We start from the raw sequence: 24,156 nt of genomic DNA, 5'->3' as shown, positions 1-24,156 counted from the left end.
GTGCTATAAAATGCGCTTTGGCAACCCACTCAAACTTAATTGGAGCTCTATTGAGATATAATAACTACATAATCCCAATTATGTTGATTACAATTAGATCATACAATCACCTTTCTTCAGATAATGTTACCATCATACAGATCTCTTCCCATTATGCAAGGGGCCTACTAATTCACGGCAGGGGATATCTTAGCTTCTATGACTCACTTTGAGGCACTACTCTATCAAGTCATTATCTCTGGAGTTTTATATAACAGACCTTATACAATTTTCACTCAGCAGAAACATCCTGCTGGTCTCTTACAGTAGGAAGACAATGGTCTCCTCCCCACCTATCTGTACTTCTTCCTGGCATGGGGCTATCAAGCCAGAACAATTTATTTAGAGTGCCAGGGAAAGAGAAAAAGTGCACTTTCCCAAGTCCCTGGATAAGTACGGAAATCACTTCTTTCCTGAATCGGAGGCTTAAGCTGAATATATTTTAAAGCAGAATTTATGTATTTCAAAAATATTTCTTGGAAATGTTCAAAATGAAATATTTCTCTTCCTTCAATATTGTGCTCTTCAGGGTATGGACAGAAAGTAAATGTTAAGGCGATATCATGAACTTTGATTATGCTCACACTTAACTGGATTTAATTAAGATTGTCAAAAAGACACACTATTTCCTTGGAGAAATTTTACTTAGTCATTCATGTATCTATTCAGTATACATGGAGTATTAATGTCAGCCAGTTATCTACTGACACTGGGGATGTGACAGAAAATAAAGTCACCTCACCTGTCCTCAAACTCTTCTTAGTCTAATACAGAAAAGAGCACACACAGCAGGGTAAGCCTAGAGTACCCTGTGAACATACAGGGAGAAAACTTAGCCAGAAAACAAGCGAAGCAATCAGAAAAGGTATCCTAGGGAACATCAGATCTGGTGTGACTCAGGTGCAAGGGACAGTATTTTTGCATGAGATAAGCCCAGAGACAGGCAATAGTATTTGTGGGGGTGAAGAATTCAGTTCTGAATAACTAAGTCTTAGGTTTCTTGGGATGTCGGGTTCAAGCTATCTGGTAGACAAATGGATATAAAATCTGAAATTCAAGCTCAGCACAGTGGGCATGCCTGTAATCCCAGTGACTAGGGAGGTTCAGGCACGATGATTGCAAGTTCGAGGCCAGCCTCAGCAACTTATTGAGGCCCTAAGCAATTTGGTGAGACCCTGTCTCAAAATAAAATAAAAAGGACTGGGGATGGCTCAGTCATTAAAGTGTTCCTGGGTTCAATCCCTGGTACCAAACCAAAACAAACCAAACAAAACAAACTGAAACTCAGGGGAAGGAATGGGGTAGATAAGGAGATTTGGGAGCGTTGTGCATTTGAAATCATAAGAGCTAGAGAACTCTCTTTCAGGCAGTGTACTGAATAAGAAAATTAGAAGGTCAAGGCTTGGGATGTAGGGAAATTTCGCCATGGAAGGGCACCAGTGGAGAGAAAAAGAACACCTGGGAATCCAGCAGGATAGTACTGCTGTGAGGAGCACCCTGGAGGAGAGTGCATTGTGAATGCCAAGAGCAGGACCTTCCAAGGCTCTAGTCACCAGGAGATTCAAATGCACCCCCAAAATCCAGTACACTAAATGGCAAAAACATCTTTAGTTTGGCAATTAGTGGAATCACCAATAAACTTAATCAGATCAATTCCAGCAAAAGGGTGGGGAAAAGCTGGTTATAATGGATTCAAGAGTGAAATAAAGGTGAGAAGCGATAACAGTGAATGAATAGAAACTCCTTTGGGAATTTCAGAATAGGAATGAGAAATAATGTTGCAGAGTGTTGGGGCCTGGCCCCGTTCACAGACATAGCCCCTAATACCATTGTGAAGTAGCTCTAGGCTGATAGCGAGTCCTATGGCCAAGCTTCCTTAAACTCATAATTATAGACCTTGATCAGAAGAACCTTTGAAGCCCACAGTCCTGAATGTTAGTGAAGAGCAAAGAAGAGAATGAGTGCAAAGATTCTGGCAAACTAGAAATTGCCATACAAATGTCAGTGATTATGGTCATTATTACTACAATTTGGTCTTGTTGGATTTTGGTCTGTATATGAGCCCAGTTTATATCAGAGTTGAAAAACAAATTGAAAAGTCTGCCCCATGGAGTTGTGGAGAGGAAACATCAGTAGTTAAATTATGCATTATGCATATAATTTAGACTTAAGAGATTCAATAGAAAACTGCAGTGAGCCACAATTGCCCTCTTTAGACAGCTCAATGTGAACTTCCTGGTAGAAAGAAAGCATTTCCTAGTCCTATGTAAATGGATGGGATAATAGGAGGATTGGCTGCTTGCTTGCTTCTCATTTCAGTTGGATAATTTGAATAAATTCTTTATACAAATTGTAACTGCTGTCATTTTGATAATAATCCAACTTGAAAATTTGGATTGTTGGGTTCAGGCCCTTGCCAAGTCTAAACAAATGGAGGTTGGCTAATTAAGAATTTGAAGGGCGCTCTGGCACTGTTAGTAGTTAGAATCTTTCCTTGCAATGAAGTCTCCAACATGGGCCAGCTTTTCTTATTGGTATTATATTCAAAATTAAGCAGGAATTTATAAAACTCTATAACTTCAATAGGCCACAAACTAATGAAAGAACTGGAGTCTTCCTCTTACACCCAATTTCAGTTTAATTTTCCCTCTGATTCCTGTGCTTTTCACAATATAATCCCTTCACCCCTGCCACCCCAAATATATAAATAATTGACTCTGTACCTTTTAACTTTGGGAATAAGTTCTATTTAAAAATATTCATTTGTAGGCCAATATGATTGAGCACTTACTGTAAGTCCGGTCTTACTCAGGGGGATGTAACCGAACAAGACAAAGTTTCTGCTTTCAAGGAGCACATATCTATTTAGGGAAAAATGTTTAAAAATATGTCACAATTCAATGAGATACATGTCAGAAGAAAGGCATTCACGATGGAGTGATTAATCTTCCAAAGACTGGAAAGATAGAAGTAGAACAAGGATTTGCAGAGAAGAACACATTTCAATAGAGTATTTTGACATTTAAACAAGGGAAAGAAGAATATTTTCTCTCTCTTTTTTAAATTTGTGTGTTTCTTGAGGTCACAGATTCTGCCTTATTCAACTTTGTTTTATTAAAAGTACAATGATGGGAACATAGGAACCCATAATACTTGTCAAGTTAAATCCAACTGATGTTAAGGTTTCCTTTTTCTTTCTTTTGCCTTCACAGACTTCTTGAACATAGTGCGGTTTGCAGGTCTCATGTTACTGTGATAATGTTAGTTCAAACGGGTTCTAGAAGCATAATTTTTCCTTTGGTCTTTGTTCCCTTTCTTATGCTTCTCAGTTTCTCCAGGTAATGCTTTGGATTCTGATTGCCTTTGTCTGCTTGACAAATTCAAATGGATAATTAATTTAAGTTGCTGCTCCATTCCACACTTTGCAGATGTACCAATTCTAAAATCAAGATCTCTCAAACGTAGATGAGCTGGAGTTGTCAGCCATGAGATATGACGCTGGCATCTAATATAATGCTTATCTTCTGTCATGTCCTTTTTAGCTCTCAAGATGTTTGCATATGTATATAGTTTCTTTCACCACAGCTCCAGATCTGTTTCAGGGAATGATGGGTTTTAATGCCTTAAAGACGAAGAGATAATAGCTAATACTATTTTTAAAAAAATCAGAATAGACAGAGGCCTCAGAATTTATGACACACGTCCCCAAAAGAAGGAAATAGCAAGCCTAATCAATCAAGTTGCCTTGCTGTGATGAAAACCAAACAAAACCAAACCAGCTGTGGACAACATCAGCATGACGTAGTATGAATTCTTGGAGCAGGAAAAGGTATTTAGAGATAACTTCCGAAGAGAGCACGTCACCATTACCATGGCTAGAGTTCTTCTTCAAATGTGCATTCCAGAAGTTCTCTTTGGTTTAAATCTAAAACCTCTATTTGCCAAGATCATTGTTTTACTGTTTTGTTGTTATTATGTTGTTTTAACTCAGTTATGGCTCAGCCCAAAAGCATTGTTCAAAAAAAAAAAATCACTTCATTTTTAATTTGCTACATCTCATCCTGGTTAGCCTAGTTCTGTTTTTCTCAAAAGTTGAGGGCATTCTTTTGTTGTATCCTAACAAAATCTTTATCTCATCATACAAAAGCCCAAGGACATATGAAGTAGACACCCCCAGAATTCACATCTTTGACTTTTAGCCATGATCTACCTTTCTGAGTCTGTTTCTTTATACCCTTTAGAAATTAAAGAGATCAAAAAAAATTTAAAGAGATCGCTATTAAAGGATTTCTCAAGTCTTTTAGACTCAATCATTGTATGACAGGGAGGTAGCTGTTTTGGGGAGAAATATTTCCAAACAAGATGGACCTCAAATGTTAATTTTATCAAACTTGCTTTCTAACCACTTACATGGCTACCTACTTGGAATCTATACCAGATTTTATATGTGAGATTTGTTTAATTTTTAATTTTTTTATTTTTTGGTGGTGGTGCTGGAGATTGAACAATGGGCCCTATGCATGCCAGGAAAGTTCCCTAGCTCCCTATAGCTGAGCTGTGCCCCTGCCCAGACCCTCATGTATGTCTTTTGAACACCACCCAAAACAATATTACTGAGGAATGGATACAAATGTTGTATAATTGTGTGTATGTGTGTGTGTGCGCACGTACATGTGTGTATTGTGATATATACTTCACAGGACAGATTCAGGATGCTGATTTATACATGGAGTCCTGGGTTTAATGAATGAGAAATAAATAATGGATTAGAGGGGAAAGAGGGCCAAATAAGTTTCAGCTAGATGGACCTCAGGAAGGAAGGGCTAAATAATGTCATTTACCTAAGAACAAGAAGGGTTTTAAATGTTGAAGTGAAGTGATCAATAGATTTGCCCTTTCTATGTCTATTTTTAGCCACACTGTGGATTAAACCCCGGGATGTTCTTTCTCTGAGTTATAACCTCAGTCTTTTTATTTTTAATTTTGAGACAGGATCTAGCTAAATTGCCTAGGCTGGTCTTGACACTGGAATCCTCCTGCCTGGGATTACAGTTGTACGCCACTAAGCCTGGTAAGGCTCTCCTTTTCTTAAAGATTAATTTGGTTTGTTGGTGGAGAATGAATTGAAAGACAAGAAAGACTTCGGGGAATCTGCTTATTAGTAATCTAATAAAATTGGTTAAACTTTTCTTCTTCTTAGTTTTTACCATGATTGGCAGCTGCCCCAAGGTACTCTACTCTCTTCTCAGGAAATCTTTCAAAAATTTCTCACTGTATCTTGATCTTTCTCCTTTTATGTACATGTTGTCTTTCTCCCCAGCAGTAGCTATTTGCTTTTTTTTTTTTTTTCATGTAAAACCCATGTTTCTCTCTGACTTGCTTAATAAATAAATTAAATAAGCAAAGTGGGCATGAAACTTGTGAAGCCTCGAGTCTCATGCTTGGTTTAATTCTCTGCAGTCAATGTCTGAAAATTCCTAATTTTAAATAAGAAGCTCCATATTTTCATTGGGCCTCCCAAATTCTTTAGCCATCTATGGAGCAAAGATTTTGGTTGTATAGGAGTAGAGTGAGCAATGCTTATTTCATTCTAGACTCCTGTCATCTAATGCTCAATTTAAATTGTCAACTTGATTGGATTAAGAGATGCCCCAAATTAGGAGGCTTCTGCGTGTGTCGATGAGGGGATGAGGGTGTATCTAGGAATGATTGGCATGTGGGATAGAGAACTGAAGTGGAGACTTTCCCTCAGCATGGGCAGTGCCTCCATAGGTTGGAGGCTTGCATAGAATAAAAGTTGGAAGAACAAAGAAGAAGCAGAAGATGCAAGCTCATTCTTCTCAAATGGTTTTTTTTTTTTAAGAGAGAGTGAGAGAGGAGAGAGAGAGAGAGAGAGAGAGAGAGAATTTTTAATATTTATTCTTTTTTTAGTTCTCGGCAGACACAACATCTTTGTTGGTATGTGGTGCTGAGGATCGAACCCGGGCCGCACGCATGCCAGGCGAGTGCGCTACCGCTTGAGCCACATCCCCAGCCCTCAAGTGGTTTCTTGATTGCTGCTGTGATTTCCTAAGGACCTCAGACTCTGGCTTCTTTACTCTCAAAAAGCAGACTCTGTCAGTGATTCTCCAGGAAGTTTCCAGAAGCTTTTGGTCTCAGACTGGGGTAGCATCGTTTATCTTTCTAGTTCTGAGGCTTCAACTTCTTGGTCAGGGCAGCTACTGGTTCCTCTAGCTCTCCTGCCAGCAGACAGCCATTGTGGACTATCCAGGTTCTGGTTGTGTTAGCCAATCTAATCAATCCACTTTTTATAATCCTACCTCCTGTTGGTTCTGTTCCTCTAGAGAATCCTAATAAATATCACCTACATGTTCAAAGCTTTGTCCATTTGTATTTTAGCTTTCAGCAGCACCAACATTATCCAATTTACTATTGCCTTTTTTTGGTATTATAGTATTAAAATACAAATAACTAAAATTTGGTAAAACAGACTTTAAAACAAAAAGTGGCTACCAGAGATAAAGAAGGATATTTTACAGGCAAAACCAGATATTTTAACAATAGTAGTTGGAGACAGCAATGTTTTTCTCTCAATAATAAATATGAAAAATAGGCAAAAGATCAATAAGAACATAAAAATCTTGAACAATACTATAGACCAACTAAACCTATTACACATTTATAAGAAGACACATTCTTCTCAAGTGCAGATGGAGTATTCTTTAGCATATGCCATAGATGGGTGATTTTAAAAAAGCTCTAATAAGCCTAAAACACTTGAAATTTTTACAAAATTCATAACGTACTATTATGTAACCACTAGATCAAAGAAGAAATGATGACTGAAATAGAAAAATACTTTGAGCTGGATAAAGCTAAAAAGACCAATATGTATGGGGTGAAGATAAAGAAGTGCTCAGAAAGAAATCAATGGCTGCTCTTGTCTATATTTATAGGAGAAAGAGAGGATTTCAAATGAATAACATGATGTTGTGCTTAAAACACTAGGAAATAAGAACAAACTGAGTGTGATGTAAACTGAATGAAATAAATCATAAAAATTAGAGAAGCAATAAATGAAATAGAGAAAAAGCAATAAAACCCAAAACTTGTCCTTTGAAAGATCAACCAGACTGACAACCTTTAGTTACTTTGATCAAGAAGAAAAGGAAAAAATATTCAGATTACAGATTCAGAAGTGAAAGAGGAAACATCATATTACTGACTTTACAGAAATAAAATTTATAAAATTCTATAATTATTAAGGAAAACTGAATAATTTTGGTTGATCAATTAGATAATTTAGATAGAAGGGGGCCATTTCTAGAAATACTAAAACTATCTAAACTTTCTCAAGATGAATGGGAAAGTTATAAGCAGGCCTGTAAAAAGTAAAGAAATCAAGTAATCAAAAACCAGTCTAAAAACAAAGGCTCAGGACCAGATGGTGTCTCCACTAAAATTTATCAACGCTTTAAAGAGTTAATACCACAAGTTCACAAACTCTTCAAGCAGAAGAAGGAGGAACACTTACCCAACTCATTCTAGGAGGTCAGAGCTACCTCAAACCAAAACCTGACACAGATATCATTAGAACAAAATATAGAGAACAGTATTTCTTTTTTTTTGAGGACATTATTTTTATGAATGTGGACCCAAGAAACCTCAATGAAATATTAGCCATCTTAATCAAGCAGTGTATAAAAATAACTGTATGCCTGGATCAAAGGGATCACAGGAATGCAAGATTTAACATAAAAAAATGAATGCAATGTATAAAAGAACAATACTACCCGATAATCTACATAGATGCAGAAGAAACATTTGTCAAAACCCAGCATCCTTTCAGGAAAGCAAACAAACTAGGAAAAAAGGAACTTTTTCAATTAATAAAAGGCACATATAAAGAACCCAAAGTAAACATCATACTTAATGGTGAAAGACTGATGGCGTTCCCCACAAGATGAGGGACAACATAAGTGTGTTCACCATTATTGCTCCAACTCAATATTTACTGGCGGTTCTGATCAAGGCAATTAGGCAAGAAGAAGAAATAAATGGCATCCTTATTGGAAGAAAGAAGTAAAACTATTTCTATTCACAAATGATATTATTTTGTGTACAGAAAATCTTAAATCCATTTAAAAACCCATAGAACTAATAAATGAGCTCAGCAAGGTTACATATGTATGACATCTAGGTCAATAATCATATTTCTGTGAACTTAAAATAAATAATCCAAAAATAAAACTAAGAAACACATTCCATTTACGATAACACCAACAAAGTGGAAAAACTCAGGGCTAAAATTAATAAAACTGTGCAAAGCTTATACTGTAAATACTGCAGGAAAGACAGAGTTGAAAGATAATGTAAAAGTGTGAAATAAGCAGAAAGACACTTCATGTTCAGGCTGGTATTTCCTCATAATATTAAACAGAGACATCATATGCATCAATCAGCCATGCTATCTCTAGGTGAACACTCAAGAGAACATACAAACTTGTACCTAAATGTGTAATTCAGCATTATCTGTGGTAACACCAGAGTGCCAATCATTAATGAATAACTAAAAAAAATATGACATACCCATGGAATGGAATATTACTTTTGTCAGTAGAAAGAATGAAGTTATGATACTTAACTACCACATGGATGAACCTTGAAAATTTCATGCTAAGTGAAAAAAAAAAGCAGATACGAAAGACCACATATTGTATGATTCATTTATATGTTATATTCAGAACAGGAGAGTTTATGGAGACAGAAAGTAGGCTAGTGGCCACTAGGAAACTAACACCACTTCAATGTTGGTTCCTTGGACCACTTATCAGCCCAGCGGTTAAGAATGTGGCTTCTGACGTCAGATTGCTGTGTTTAAATCCTTCATTAGAGGGACTTTGGATGAGTCATTTAATGTCTCTGAGCCTCATGAACTAGAATTCAATTATGTTAGAAAGAAAAGAATTGGTGTCTCATCATTATTTTTTTAAATGCAGATAAATTCAATTTTATAGATTTTTGTGTCCAATTTGCAGAGCACACCTCCTCATGGAACTGTGTAATTAAAAATGGAGCGTGCACTGAAGTACCCTAAGGTTTCAGTAAGTGGTAACAGCTGTTATTGGTACCAAATTAATAATTTGATAAAAGAATAATTTTTAATTGAGAAGACCAAGAAAGGTATGCCAATAGAATTAAACATCTCCCAAATATTATGATTTGGTGGTTAAATTCTTACTTCTTGGGGGGCTGATTTCTTAGGAGGCTGGGGATGTAGCTCAGTTGGTAGAGTGCTTGCCTTGCATGCACAAGGTTCTGGTTCAATCCCCAGTACCACAAAAAACAAAACAAAACAAAACCTTACTTGTTAGGTAAAACATTAAAAAAGAAGTGTTAGTGTTTCTAGATTTAGAAGCTAAAAGAATTCTTACTTTTTGTTTGCATTTTCTTTTTCTGATCTTGGACTTGATCTTTCTAGCTCATTTGCTGTCCAAGTAAAAGGAAGACTTAAAAAAAAAACTGAGAAGGCTTTTAGCATTTGGAAAGTCAATATACACCTGAAATTTAATATCTTTTCCAAATAAGCTTTTTTTTTTCTTCCATCTTTTGAGCAAGGAGGCAATGCGTATAGACCAAAGCTCAGGGATCCTGTCTGTGGAGGACCTGTAATTTTAGACCAAACAGCACCTCACCTTTCAGAAGAGTAACTCCTCAAAATACTCAGTACCTATTTCCAGTGACACAAAGATGACCAATTTCTTAAAGTAGGGACGCATTTCACATGATACTGTAATTTCTACCAAACTGTAATAAATGCCAATAAAGCCTAATTCAATTTTCAAATTCAAATTAGTCTTTGTTTCTAGGCATTTTTATTGGGAAGAGATGGGAAATGAGTTTTCAAGAAAAGTAAAAGTACTTTATAAGTTCCCACTGATATCACAATTCAATTTCAAGATTATGGAGTTTTTATTTAAACCTATTGATCTTCTATCTATATTGATTTTATTCCCTGCAGAAAATCCAAATTTTCCCTGACACCAGCATAATTGCATATTTGCTTTAAACAAAAATACATAGGCAAAGGTCTCAAAATCATATTGTGGTTCCTGGAAATAGTTTAAAGTATCATTGCTGGTTTCAACACTTACAGATTCAAAGTATGATTTTTAGAATTCACTTGGAAAAGTTCCTTCCTGTGGGGCTATGCCAATAACTCATTAAATGGCTAAAGTTCATTGGTATCACTTTGTTTCCCATTTAAAGGCGACATAAAAATGGTTTCATAATTATGTAAATATGTGCATTGTTCTAAACTTAAATGATTAAAATAGTGTATAAAAACAATTATATTCAGAGAATTCTACTCTTAGACTACTCTAATCTATACACTGCTATTTCTCAGTAAACTTTAAAAAAATTGTGACTTATACACCCATTTATATAAATCATTTTTATGAATGTTAGCACATTATAAGTAGTTATACTACCTCAAGATTGCTGCCTAACAGTATATTAAGATATTTTACATTACTTTTCATAGTGATGTGTTACTCTCTTATTTAGATGCACCATAATTATCAACCAGCCATCTATTGATGAATATTTTTATTGGTAGCTTTTTTTTCCATTTAGAAGTTACACTGCAATGAACAGTCCTGCATATATATATATATATTGTGCACCAATGTGCCTTTGAAATAGAATCCTAATGAGATTGTTGGGTTGAATGGTAAATGCATATTTAATTTGGCTAGATGTTTGTCTGATTTCACTTCAAATTTATGCACTTCTAAAGCAATGCAATGAAGTACCTATTTCCTCACAGATTTGTCAAAAAATAGTCTGATTCTATTTCGTTTCTTTCTTCTTTTTTTCCCCCTAGTTTTGGAAATTGAACTCACAGGCTTATGAATGCTAAGCACATACTCTACCACTGAGTTCTATCCTCAGCCCTTTCTTGCCTTTTTAACATGATTTTAGGTACATTGCTTCTTAATTTTTAGAGGAGTTTCATGTATCGTCTTTTTAGCCATCTGTAATCTATGTAGCTAATATTTTTCCATTTCATCATTCATCTTCTTAAAACTCTGTATTTTGTCATGCAAAAGTTGTGTGTGTGTGTGCATGCGCGTGCGCAGTGTAATTAAACTCATATTCCCTGAATTTTAAGTATAGTTAAGAAAGTTTTTCTTGCAACCCAGGTATAAGAAAACTCACCTGTGTATATTTTTTTGTAAGATGTATGGCTTTACACTAAATATGCAACTCCCTAACTCATTTAGAAGTCATCAAGAAAGTCCCCAAAATTTATCAAGCATGAGCAAATGGAGGCTGGTTCCAGTGTACCAGTTGCTACTGTGAAGCATGCCATTGATATGAGAACCATGTGTCCTCATTTGTTACTTTGTATCTTCTTAGTTACAATGGTGTGTGTATCATCATCAGTAAAATTCCTGGTGTCTCAAATATTCCAAATCAACCTTTTTTAAAAAAAAAACAACAATATTTTTTAGTGGTAGATGGACACAGACCTTTATTTACTTATTTATGTGCTACTGAGGATCTAACCCAGTGCCCTCCACACGCTAGGCAAGTGCCCTGTCACTGAGCCACAACACCAGCCCAATCAAAAGCCTCTTTGAACATTAAGGAAATGTTTCATCATTCTTGATGAATAGTACAGGATAGCATTGGTGGCAGAACGTATTACTATTTGAAAAAAACCCCTGCTTTTTCTCTAATCAGATTTGTTTTGTTTTTAGCATAAAACAACGATGGTTCAATTGTGAAACAGTGCTCTCAGGAACATCAACAAAATAGTGAATTTTCTGTGTAGGGAAATAATCATGATGGCTTTTTCAATGGTTTTGTTTTTACCAGATTGGCAGTGACTATGGCTTGTAACGATATATCCATTTTCTTCTTTCAGGTTTAGAAGACTGATGACCCCCGCCCCCCAAAGGACACACACAATATAAAATACAGTAAAGACTCACCGCTACTGGAAGCATCGTTCAGGTTTAGCAGTCCTCCTCCTAGCCCTCTGTAACTATGGTAACTGTAGGTCCCATTTCCATTGATGTATAAGACCTCCTGTGAGCCCGGAACTGTTGACGTTGAATAGGTGGCCTGGGCTGCCTCTGGTTTACACTGTTTGTCCCCTGGAGCAGACTCGTCCTGCAAATGACACACCACACTTCGTTATTTATCAAGTCATCACACTATTTCATCTTGATTTGGGACTGTCTAAATGTCACCTACATAGCTTTACACAGTGAATATTAAGTAAGTTCATAGGCACAGTTTCCACAATTTTGCTAAAAACTAAAAAAAGAGAGCAAAGAAACGAGGTGGGCACGTTAGAGACGGAGCAATTAACAATTTCCAGCTGAATTTAAAATTACACCTAGAGAGTCATTCACAATAGTCAAGAAGTGGAAACAGTCTATATGACCCCTGGCAAGCGAATGGATAGAGAAGACATGGCATATACTTACAACGGAATATTATTCAGCCTGTAAAAAGAAGGAGACCCTGTTCATTTACCACAAAATAGATGAAACTTAGGGACATTATGCTGAGGGAAATAAGCCTGTTACAAAAAAGCAAATGTTGCATGAGTCTATTTATCTTATATATCTAATGTATTCAAACTCACAGAAACGTAAAGAAGAATGGTGGTTTCCAGGTGTCAAGGAAAGGGAGAGGGGAGAATCAGTCTGTAGTTGTACAGTTTCAGTCATGTAGGGGCAGTGCAGGGATGGTCCTGGAGCTCTGTTGTACCAAGGGTATGTGATTGACAGTATTGTACTGGGTACTTAGAAACTCCTGAGAGGGTGAATTTTATGTCAAAAAATAAAATTAAGAGAGAATGAGCTAGGCTTAAAAAAATCACGTGAAGAGAAATTATAATAAAAGGAAAAGAAACATTTGACAAAAATTTGAGTTCCTCAAAATCTTTTTCTGCAGGCCTTCCCTGTCTCCCTCTCTCCCTCACCTTCCTTTTTCTCTCCTCCTTTCTCTTTATATTTCATGGTAAGAAAACTAAATAAGCAAAATTGAGTATCAACTCTAAGCTAAGCCTGTTACATGCATCACCACAGCACGACAATAAGGACCTTAATAAACAAATGGGCCTTTCAGCTTTTTTTGGCTTTTGTTTTTTGTTCTTAAAATACACCTATGTTCACAAAATTTACTTCAAACTCTACAACCAGGTCAAGCTGTGAGGAAATAAAAATTCAGATTTCTAATAAATTATATGAAATTTGTTAGTAAAACTCAGCATGAGTTTATGAAGCCTAAAATATATACAATATATTTGATTTGTCTAGTCTTCTGTATTACTTATCTTCTTTCTTTTTTAAACAGGAAAGAATTATAAACAGATTTCTAGCGAGTCCTTGGGCATGCCTTTATCATCATCAGAAGCGTTTTGCAGGTCTTCAGTTTAGATTACAATGCACGTTTAGTTGAACAAGGAACTTTCAAATCCTTTTGTGGATCCAAGCGATAGAAAAGAGGAAGGATGGGATGAGTTTGCTCCATGGACTCAGGAGTGTTTTTATATGGAGAGATCTTTCACCATCAAGAAAACATCGCTATGTCAGCAGTTAATTTTGCTCTTGGTCTCTGCTGCGTTAAACTACATCCAATGTTTGACACTGACCATCATGTTCAGCCAGAGATATCTGACAGAAGGCCTATAGATTTTAACTTTTCATTTATAGAAAGATTAGGGAAGCAAAGAATAGCATTCAAAATTTAAAAAACATATATATATATATATATATATGGAACTTGACTTCCCAATCTAAATAATGGAGCCCGAAACAGCAACATTTTTCAAAGTAGATTGAAGTGAAAATAAGAGAAAATGGGAAGGAAATCACTACATAGCATAAACAAATATAAACAAGAGAATTTTTATGTAGATTTATTTGCCACGTATTGCCTTTTAAAATGCAATAAATAATGATGCATCTGAGATTTAAGTAGTACAAATACGAACAGAATTAAATTGATGTATAAACTAGAAAGTCTGATTGTAATTTAAAATCTTGCTATTTGAACCTTAGAAAACCCTGGGAGGGTTAATTACCTTAGAATAGCACTTTCCCTGAGAGAAACTGTCTTAAAGAGGGGACCTAAACAGAATCAAATTTCTGGTATTGCTGGCTCTACCTACTTTGAATGGGAAGTTAGTAATTTCCAGATTATTATTTTTAATTTTGACAGCTACTCTTTGTCAGCAAAAAGTACTCAAAGAAGGAGAATTTTGGATTGTGGTTCTCTATAGAGGCTGTTAGGTCTTTGCCAACATTACCTCTGGTAATTGAGACTTCTAGACATATTTCTATTTGACAAATAAGTGAACAATGTAAAATTGTTTTCTTTTGTAGTCAAGGTGAATTTGTATATTATACATAGTAAAGAAACTTCAATAATCTACAACATTATTTACAGAAATCAGTTGTTGGAAGTGTGTGTCATAATAAGCAGGCCTGAGGTCAATAATCATACTAACTACGGGGCTACTCTAAATGAGAATTATTAACAAAGTCAGTAATATTAGTGGCATAGAAACATAGTAATTATTAGAGTCTAGAACCAACTATTTTTAAATGGCATGTTATAGAGACCAGGTGAATGAAAAAACAGTTCAACCAATGATGACTACATCTCATACACAATCCATCAGCCCTTCATAAGTGTCCAATGAAATGGTCTACCATCTAGGAGTGCCATCTTCTCTGCCTGGGGACAGAGATACACATATGTATATATTATACATATGATAGTACTAATATTACATAGGCATGTAATACATAAATATGTATAATACATATGTATATGTAAATAAAAATCTAAAATAAAAAATGCTCTGATATCTAAAAAATTTTGCCTGTAAGACACTCAAAAATTTTTGAATTTGGAACACTGCAGAGTTTAGATTGTTAATATGGGATTGCTCACATAATATTCTATGGAAATATTCCAAAGTCCAAAAAGCTATAAATGTCCAACATACTTCTTATCCCAGTCATTTCAGATAAGGGATACTCACAACTTGTACACCCACCTATTCCTCCACAGTGGAATAGACATGTCATATATTTGTTGAGTTTCAGATTATTAAAATGGCACCACTTCCAAAAGTTTAAAAGATAAACCTGTGATGTTTACATGGTGCTATTGTTTGGTTGTTGGATGTTCCCCCAAAATGTTGAAGGCTTGGTCTCCAGGGTAAGGCTACTGCTGGGAGGTGGTGGAATCCTTGGGGGAGTTCTTTAGGTCTCTGAGAATATACTTTCAAATGAGATTGTGAGACCCAACTCTTCCTCTCTTTTACTTCCTGCTTCAAGACGTAAGTGTTTTTGCTCATCTATGAGCTCCCAGTCATTGACATCTGGCACCTCCACCAGAGGCTCAAAGCAATGAAGCCACCTGTTCTTGGTGGTAAAATCTCTAAATCCCTGGGCTAGATGAGACTTTTCTCTTATAAGTTAATTTTGTCTCAGGCATTTTTTTTATAGAAACCCTAAACTATTTAATATACATAAATGAATCTTTTTTTATCATGTGTATAATTCTATTTCCTACTAAATAGTCATGTTTAAGCTGATCTCCATGGAACTGTGAGGATGTTTTCCTGAGATTATGAGTATAGACATACAGAGAAGGTTGCATACTGCATCCTTCCTTGTTTATCATTCTAGTGGCTTTGCTTTACTCTACTTTACACTTGTAAAAAAATCACTGCATCCAAAGCTTTGTGAAAACTACTGGGCCATAAAATATTCTTCCTGTGAAAACACACAGCTATTGAAATTCTGAAAAAAGGAAAAATGTTCTATACTTTTTAAAAGCAATTTTGGGGTCATTGGGAAGGGACTTGCCTCAAACAGCTCCACCACTTAAATACTGAAAATGACTGGGGAAACATGGTAAAACTTGAATTTCTAGTTTTAGGAAAAATAATGACTCTTATAAAACATACCAATCTATTTCTCTCTGTTTGAAAATGACAATAAAGTATCCTCACAGAAGAGCTTCTTCTCACTGATGAGTAAAAAGGGAGAAGGAGCAAGCATTGTCACTTTGGTATTTTTTCATTCTTTTTTAGAAAGAATTAATTTGCAGTATTAAATGTGGTTTTTAAGATTTGCCTCAGCCTTTCATTATTAAACTGTTATTCCAAACCACAGTAACCACTTAGCAGGCAGATAATTAATTCTATTAACAAATAAAACAGACTCTGTAGGAATTATTTGTATCCAAACACAGATTTATGTTATTCATGTTTTTGGCAGTTCATTATATATTGAGAAACACAATATTGGAAACTTCCAGTAGAATCTGCTCTGTAGGAACTGGATGTGGTGGCATGCTCCTATAATCCTAAAGAGTCAAGAGGCTGAGAAGGATGATTTGCAAGTTTGAGGCCAACCTGGGCAACATAGAATGAGAGTCTAATAATAATAATAATAACCATTATTGTTGTTGTTATTATTATTGTCTATAGGGTCCTTGGGGCAAAAGTTTAGTATAAAGTTAATTTGTGTTTTACCTTGAATGACTATGAGAATTGGTTTCAAAGAATGATTTTTTTAACATAAAAAATAAACACCCTCTAGAGTCACATTTTACCTCTCAAGCAACTTAAAATCATTAGTTCCCCAGGTTTTCACAGCTAAGAGTTAACCTCCTAAGTGACAATGAAGATTGTTTTCAAAACAATTGGTTTCATAACTAATATGTTATAAGACTTTTTTTCTATGCAATGAAATAAATTTAATACATCAACAAAATAAATTAACAAATTCCTCTCTAAGTTTTCATGGAAAACATAAGCCCTGCCCCAGCTATACACCTTTGGATTCTACGGTTAGGAACTGGACAGAGAAAAGTTTAGACTTCCCAAACTTGGTCTGTTACATGGATGAAGCACACAGATTGAATTCCTAACTTACTGCAGACCAGACCCCTAAAGAATCCTTTACTATAGAACCCTTTACTATAGTATATGTTTTTTTTTATTTTTTTCAAAATGGAAGTTGATTATGCTTAACGTTTTTTTTTTTTTTTTTTTGGTGGTGCTGGGGAGCAAACCCAGGGCTTTGTGCATGTGAAGCAAGCACTCTACCAACTGAGCTATAGCCCCAACTCAATGCTTAACTTTTTGATAATAAGTTTCCCTAAAATGTCATGGACAATGTTACATTACCTTTACTATATCTACCAAGACTTCTATTTTCTAAGATTTTAATCCTCTGCCATTTATTTCATATTCTTTGTATTTTTATGAACTTTTATTTCCCCATAAAGATGATCAGAAAGCTCTAACTAAATTACTGTTAGACCCAGTCATCTTCATACCTGATTTATGTTTGCATTTTACTTTATATATTTGTAGTGCTTAGGAGTTTGCAAGGCAATTTTGCTTTAAATGAAATTATATTATTGGCACATCATGTGACATGGCCAGGGTAATGTATTAGTCATCTAACTTTTAAAGATAAATAACTTTGCACAGACCCTCACATACCCTTATTATTGCAAAACAATACATACATAAATAAAATGAAGGCCTTGGTGTGCTTGAATTGCCTTGAGGTGATTACTGGATTTCCCCAGTGCATACATGTTCATTGTAGTCTATGTAACAGCTTTTTTATGTATTATTTTAAATTTCTTTGCTCTATTCAGACAGAGTGATTGAGTGCAATTTATTCCATGTATAAATTCTTTGAAAACATCTCTACCTTCTAAAAGTGCTGCAGACTGGCTGGGCACAAAATCACGAGCCACTCAAGCAGGAACAAACTTTATTTTTGAAACTGCCGCCAATGCCCTGTAAGCTCCCGGGAGGATTGCTGACCGACCCAACAGGAAGTCCCTCCTCTGGAATTCCCTCCAACTGCACTTCCCCAACCAATGGGAACTCTCCAGGAGTCCTGTAGCAGGCTGAGGTGGACAGCAGGAGTCCAATATCCATATGAATGCAGATGTTAACATAATCATATCATCTCAATGGCTTGCTGGCATCACCTTTCAACCAAAAATGCCATGCATCATATTACTTGGCTGTGGCTCTTAGCATAAAAGCTTCTCTTCCATCTGATATAAAGTGTTCTAGAACTAAGTACATTGCCAAGAGTTTCCATGGAAATTCATAAAATATCTGAGAGAACCAGAGCTTCCATTTAAATTCTTTCCTGTTAAGACAAAAACTGTCTTCACATATTACTTGGGATGATTAGAGATGATTTCATATTACAACAACAAAACACACCCCCCTCCCCGACTTATGCACAGTCTCACATATAACAGCATCCAGGAGGAATTCTTCCATGCAAGTAGAAGTATTCCACATGGTTTTATTAACTTGCTGGCCCTACAAATGATTCAAGATGCCATGATTGCAAAGATGCACTTGACCCACAAAGACAGACAGTAAGGAAAGCCACATTTGGGCAAAATCTAGGTCATCTTAATGACAAGCTTTGAAATAACAGACAAGCTAGATTAAATGTGCTTCTGACTCAAAAAACAAACATAAAAGCAGAATAGCTGTTACCAGTATCAAACTTTTCAAGGAACAAGATATTTTAATAAATTCTTTGTAGCACTATTTGTACACACACATACTACATATGTATATGATTTTGTAAACTATAAAGGTTTGATCTCACTTGCATGTGGAATATAACAGAAACAGAAGAGAACGATGGTTAGCAGAGGGTATGCATGTGCTGGCAGGGAGGGAGTAGAAAGAGTTTGATCCAGGTTACAGAGTTCCAGATAAGTGAGAAGAATAGATTTTGATATCTGTTTCACAGCAGGGTGACTAAAGTCAATGCACTGCATATTTCAAAACAACTAAGAGTAAATTCACTGAGGCTGGTTCCATAACTTGGCTATTGTGAATCCTGGTGCTACAAACATGGGTATTTGTTGCTATAGTATGCGGACTTTAATTATTTAGGATAAATACTGAGGAGTGGTATAGCTGGGTCATATGGTGGTTCCATTCTTACTCTTTGGAGAAACCTCCATACAGATCTCCAAAGTAGTTGTATTAATTTACAATTCGACTACCAATATAATAGCATTCATTTTTCTCCATATCCTTTCCAGTATTTATTATTGCTCATATTCTTGATGCCTGCCATTCTAACTGGATTGAGATAAAATTTTGGAAGAGTTCTGCATTTCCCCAATTGCTAAAATTGTTGAACCTTTTTTTCATATATTTGTTGGTTATTCATATTTCTTCTTTTGAGAAGTATCTGTTGAGGTGAGTTCATTTCTCCCTTTTAAATTTTTTTTAGTTATACATGCACACAATATCTTTATTTTGTTTATTTTTATGTGGTGCTAATGATCTAACCGAGTGCCTCACATGTGCGAGGCAAGCTCTCTGTCACTGAGCCCCAACCCCAGCCATAATTTCCCCTTTTCAGAATTTGTTTTTACTTTTTTTTTCTTATGGTGACATTTTTGAGTTCTTTGTATATTCTGGATATTAACGCTCTGTCAGGATAGTAGCTAGCAAATATTTTCTCCCATTCTGTGGATTTTATCTTTACATTCTTGTTTCATTTCACCCTGGACAAAAGATTTTTAACCTGATGCCATTCTATTGATTAGTTTTGGTATTATTTCCTTAATTTTTGGGGTACTATTGAGAAAGTTGCTGCCTGCATCTATATGTTGAAATGTTGACCATATGTTGACCATGTTTTTTCCTAGGGCTTTCAAAGTTTCTGGTCTAATTCCTAGGTCTTTGATCTATTTTGAGTTGATTTTTGCAAAGGCTGAGATATAAGGATCTAGTCTCATTCTTTCACATAGGAGTAATCAATTTTCCCTGCACCATTTATTTAAAAGGCTATCTTTTCTCTTTTGGTAAATTCATCAAGATCAGATGACCATAACTGTAGGGGTTTGTCTCTGTGTCTCCTATTCTGTTCCATTGGTCTATGTGTCTATTTTGATAGAAGTACAGGCAGTTTTTGTTACTGTATCTTGTAGTATAGTTTGCAGTTCGCTGTTGCTATTTTTGCTTAGAATTGTGTTATGGTTTGGACATGAGGTGTCCTCTGAAAAATCCTGTTAATGTAGAAATATCCAAAGGTGAAATAGTTAGATTAAAAGAGCTATAATCTAATTAGTCCATCCTAGTGTAACTGTGGGCAGGTGGGGCATGGCTGGACAAGGTGAGTCACTAGGCGTGTGTCCTGAAAGGGTGCACTTTCCTTGAGACCCCTTCCCTCCCGCCGCTTCCTGACCCTCCCACCCCCATGAACTGACCAGCTTTCCTTTCCACTAGGCCCTTCCCCCATAATATATAATCTCATCTTGGGCCCAGCACAATGGAGTCAACCGCCTATAGAATGAGACCTCTAAAAATGAGAGCCCCATATAAACCTTCCCTCCTCTAAGTTGTTCTTATCAGGTATTTTGGTTACAGCAATGCAAAAACTACCTAAAACAGACTGCTTTAGCTATTCTCTCTTTCTCTCTGCTTCCTGACTCCACCATGAACTGACCAGCTTTCCTTCCCAGGAATTCATTATTAGTGCGTAAGAAAGCGATTGTTGACTTTATAACATCTTGACTCTTTACTGAATTTTTTTATTGCTGCTAGCTGTCATCCAGTGGCTCATCTAACTATAAGATCATATCATCTGTAAACAGTGACAATATGACTTCTTCGTCTCCTATTTTTTAATCCCTTTTATTTCCTTCTACTGCCTAATTTCTCTGGCTAGAATTTCTAGTACCATACTGAATAGGAGTGCTAAGAGTGGATGTCCTATTCTCATTCTGAATTTTAGAGAAACTGCTTTTAGTTTTTATCCGTTTGCTATGTTATTGACTTTGGGTTTGTCATAAATAGTTTTACAATGTTGAGGTAAGTTCCTGCTCCTCCTTGCAAAACTTAATTCAGAAAGAAAACCACACCTGCACTGCCATCAGAGTTTCTTGGTCTAGTGTGCATCATATCAAGATTTTTTTCCTTTCCTTACAACACTTCCCTCAAACACCCAGGTCCTTGACAGCACCACCATTGTCACAGACCTGAAAAAACTCACTTTTGATGCCAAGCCTGAGAGCTTCATTTCTCTCATTTGGGCTATTGTGATAAAACCCTGGCTCTGTTTTTAATTCACATCTTTTCAAGTTTGTTTTTCATTTATTTATCAGGTCAATTTCTCTTTAAATAGTTCTTTTACTTTATTTATTTATTTATTTTTTGGAGAACAAGACCCAAAGTTCCTGGCATGCAAAGTTCTTCAGAGTATGAGAATAATCTTGCCAGTCACATTTTCTGTCACTTGCCCTTGTGCACCTTCAGCTGAAAGAACTCTTACCTGAAGTCATGTTCTGGGCCACATAAATTCACCAATATATGGAAAGGTTCTCATACTTGAGGTAGGTGTTACATTCTATTGGTGTGACATTTGGAAATCAATTTTCAAAGCTTTAATATATGGTATTCAGGTTAAAAAACAAATTAAAAGTTTTTCTTTAGTTTTTTTTTTTTTTTTTTTTTTGATACCAGAGTTTGAGCTCAGGAGCACTCAACCACTGAGCCACATCCCCAGCCCTATTTTGTATTTTATTTAGAGACAGGGTCTCACTGAGTTCCTTAGACCTTGCTGTTGCTGAGGCTGGCTTTGAACTTGTGATCCTCCCGTCTCAGCTTCCCTAGCTGCTGGGATTACAGGAATGCACCACTGCACCCAGCAGTTGTTTTTACGTTTTATGTAAAGTGAAAAAGTGTTATGTGGATAATGTAGATAAATCAGGCTTAGATGTGGCTTTCATGAAAAAAGTAAAGGAAAAAAATCTTTTCTTTTTCCAAAACACAGGTAACATACAATAAGATTTGGATTAATTGAGAATATTATTCTTCCTAAATCTATCTTCCAGATGCTCTTACACAAAACAGCAAAGCATATTAATTAGAAATTTTTATCTCTTCTCCCATATACAGTTTAAAAAAAATTCAAGTAAATAGAAATACAGAATAAAAGATATTGTAGAAGAGAAAAAGAACACTGAATTGTGTATAAATTAGTTCTTTAGTTCTAAGATTATTATAAATTAAAAGACATTGGACCAATACATTTTACTGAAGACAGAAAAAAAAATATAAAAAGAGTGTCAACATAATGCATTTTAACAATTAGAAATTTCTCTCAAAGCAAGGAGCTAAGAATGATATCAGAATCTCTTTTGTGTTACACTTTGAGCAGCATAATGTAGGTGGACAGGATTTCTCAAGAGCTGTTAACTATTAGCTACTGCGAACGAGTCCCATCAACATAGGGATGTCAACAGATCAAGATAATACCCACATGGTATCTATCTAGAGCATCTTGTTGGGCATGGGGAAGTGGATACTTTATTTGTAATTTAATAAAATCTGTTACACATAAAGGGCCATTTAAAAGGGTTTTAATTCATTTCTGGTAGTGATTCTACTTTGGTAATAAGGCTAAATATTTATTTTATTTTGCCTATGTATATTAGGATGTAGATATTATTGGTCAATGGTAAAATAAACTTGTAGATGTTAGTGTTGATTTGATAGTAACATGTTAGTTCAAATCAAGTAAAAACAACATGGGGAACTTCATAAGACAAATTAGGACAACGAACTGACTTTCTTTTCATTTTAGTGGATATCAGCTTTCCAAGAGCACAAGATAAGGTTACACTTTACGTTAAAACTATGGTTAGATTCATTGTCACAAATGGTTATACAAGTTACCTAAATTCAGATCAAGGGCTTTGAAAGTGCCCTCTCAGAGACTATTTATTTATCACAGAAGTCAGTAATCTAAATATTTTAAGTGTGGTCCTTTTAGTTTTAAAATTTTAATTTGTTCCTTTTAGTTATATATGACAGTAGAATATATTTTGACATATTTAAACAAACATGGAATACATCTTATTCTAATTAGGATCCTGGTCTTGTGGTTGTACATGATGTGGAATATTTATAGAGGTACACAGGAAAATTATGTCAGATTCTTTTCACTGTATTTCTGGGAGTGCTCACTACTGACTTTGGTAAATTACACTGAACTGGGAAGCAGACATTTGAAAAATACAATTAAAGTTTTACAGAAACCTAGACATGATAGAAAACCTTCATCTTTTCACATATCTTTTTCAACCAAGTGGAAGAAGAACTTGACTAATGATGCTGTTTCAAACACTGATGCTGGGAGGTAATCATCAGTGGTTTCAAAATCAGAAACAGGTGTGCCCTCATGGTTGAATGAGCAGAATGAAAAACAATCCTCTCCTAATGTCACTGTACATAATGGACTGCTTCATCGCTGCTTTTGATGAACATTATGTTCAATCAGATAGTAAACATAATTCCATCGGGATTGTGTATCTTGAAAGAACTGTATAATTGAGATCTTAAATCTTACATGCCAGAATAAAAGCTTACAGGTTATTTTAATTTAATTTAAACTGGGTGTAAAAATTGCCCATCTATTTTTGTATTCCAAGTATTTAATTATGAAATAGTCAAACTAAAGTAATTAGAAAAGCTATCAATACAGTGATTGCTAAATCACTGAGTGATAATGCTTTTATATTAATGTGAAATTAAATTTAAAAGGACCATGCATGGGATGACATGAAATGATCGAAAATAAATACTCTACTGATGAATTTAAAGCAGGTGCTGAGGCCTGAATACACACAATACCTGTGCAGGTGTATACAGAAGCATAATATTAGACCCCTTGCTAATGTCCCCTTCCTTAATTGTATTGTTTCTGTTACTTATAATTTAGTCATATGACATTTTCTGATTTGACACATTGGCTGTGGATGTGGAGCATATAGTTAGAGGATAAATATCACTGCTGACACATTTCTTCACATATATATAGATACGCATTTTGTAATTTTACCTGCATTTACAATGAGAGACTAATTTGTCCTTCAAGTTGTTTATTTTTAGTTATTCTCAACTATGGTTCCTGAAAAAAAATACACAGAAATCTATCAGTGCTCTTGAGCACTATTTGAATTTACAAAGTAATAGTTTTATCTCTCTTAAGATATTGGATT

At 35.4% G+C, this 24,156-nt stretch overlaps 1 protein-coding gene across 7 annotated transcripts in view; it reads right to left on the bottom strand.

The window, feature by feature from the left end:
• Nucleotides 1–24,156, bottom strand: part of Nol4 (nucleolar protein 4) — a 308,705-nt gene that overhangs the window by 14,157 nt on the left and 270,392 nt on the right. For all 7 annotated transcript variants that reach the window (XM_040273954.2, XM_005325593.4, XM_005325595.4 and 4 more), the window contains one exon: nucleotides 12,042–12,222. In XM_040273954.2, coding sequence (XP_040129888.1) covers nucleotides 12,042–12,222 — 181 coding nt within the window. The remainder of the gene's footprint in view (nucleotides 1–12,041; nucleotides 12,223–24,156) is intronic.

The sequence above is a fragment of the Ictidomys tridecemlineatus genome, chromosome 13 (genome assembly GCF_052094955.1).
Source record: "Ictidomys tridecemlineatus isolate mIctTri1 chromosome 13, mIctTri1.hap1, whole genome shotgun sequence".
Lineage (NCBI taxonomy): Eukaryota > Metazoa > Chordata > Mammalia > Rodentia > Sciuridae > Ictidomys > Ictidomys tridecemlineatus.
This window is presented reverse-complemented; position numbering and strand designations above follow the sequence as displayed.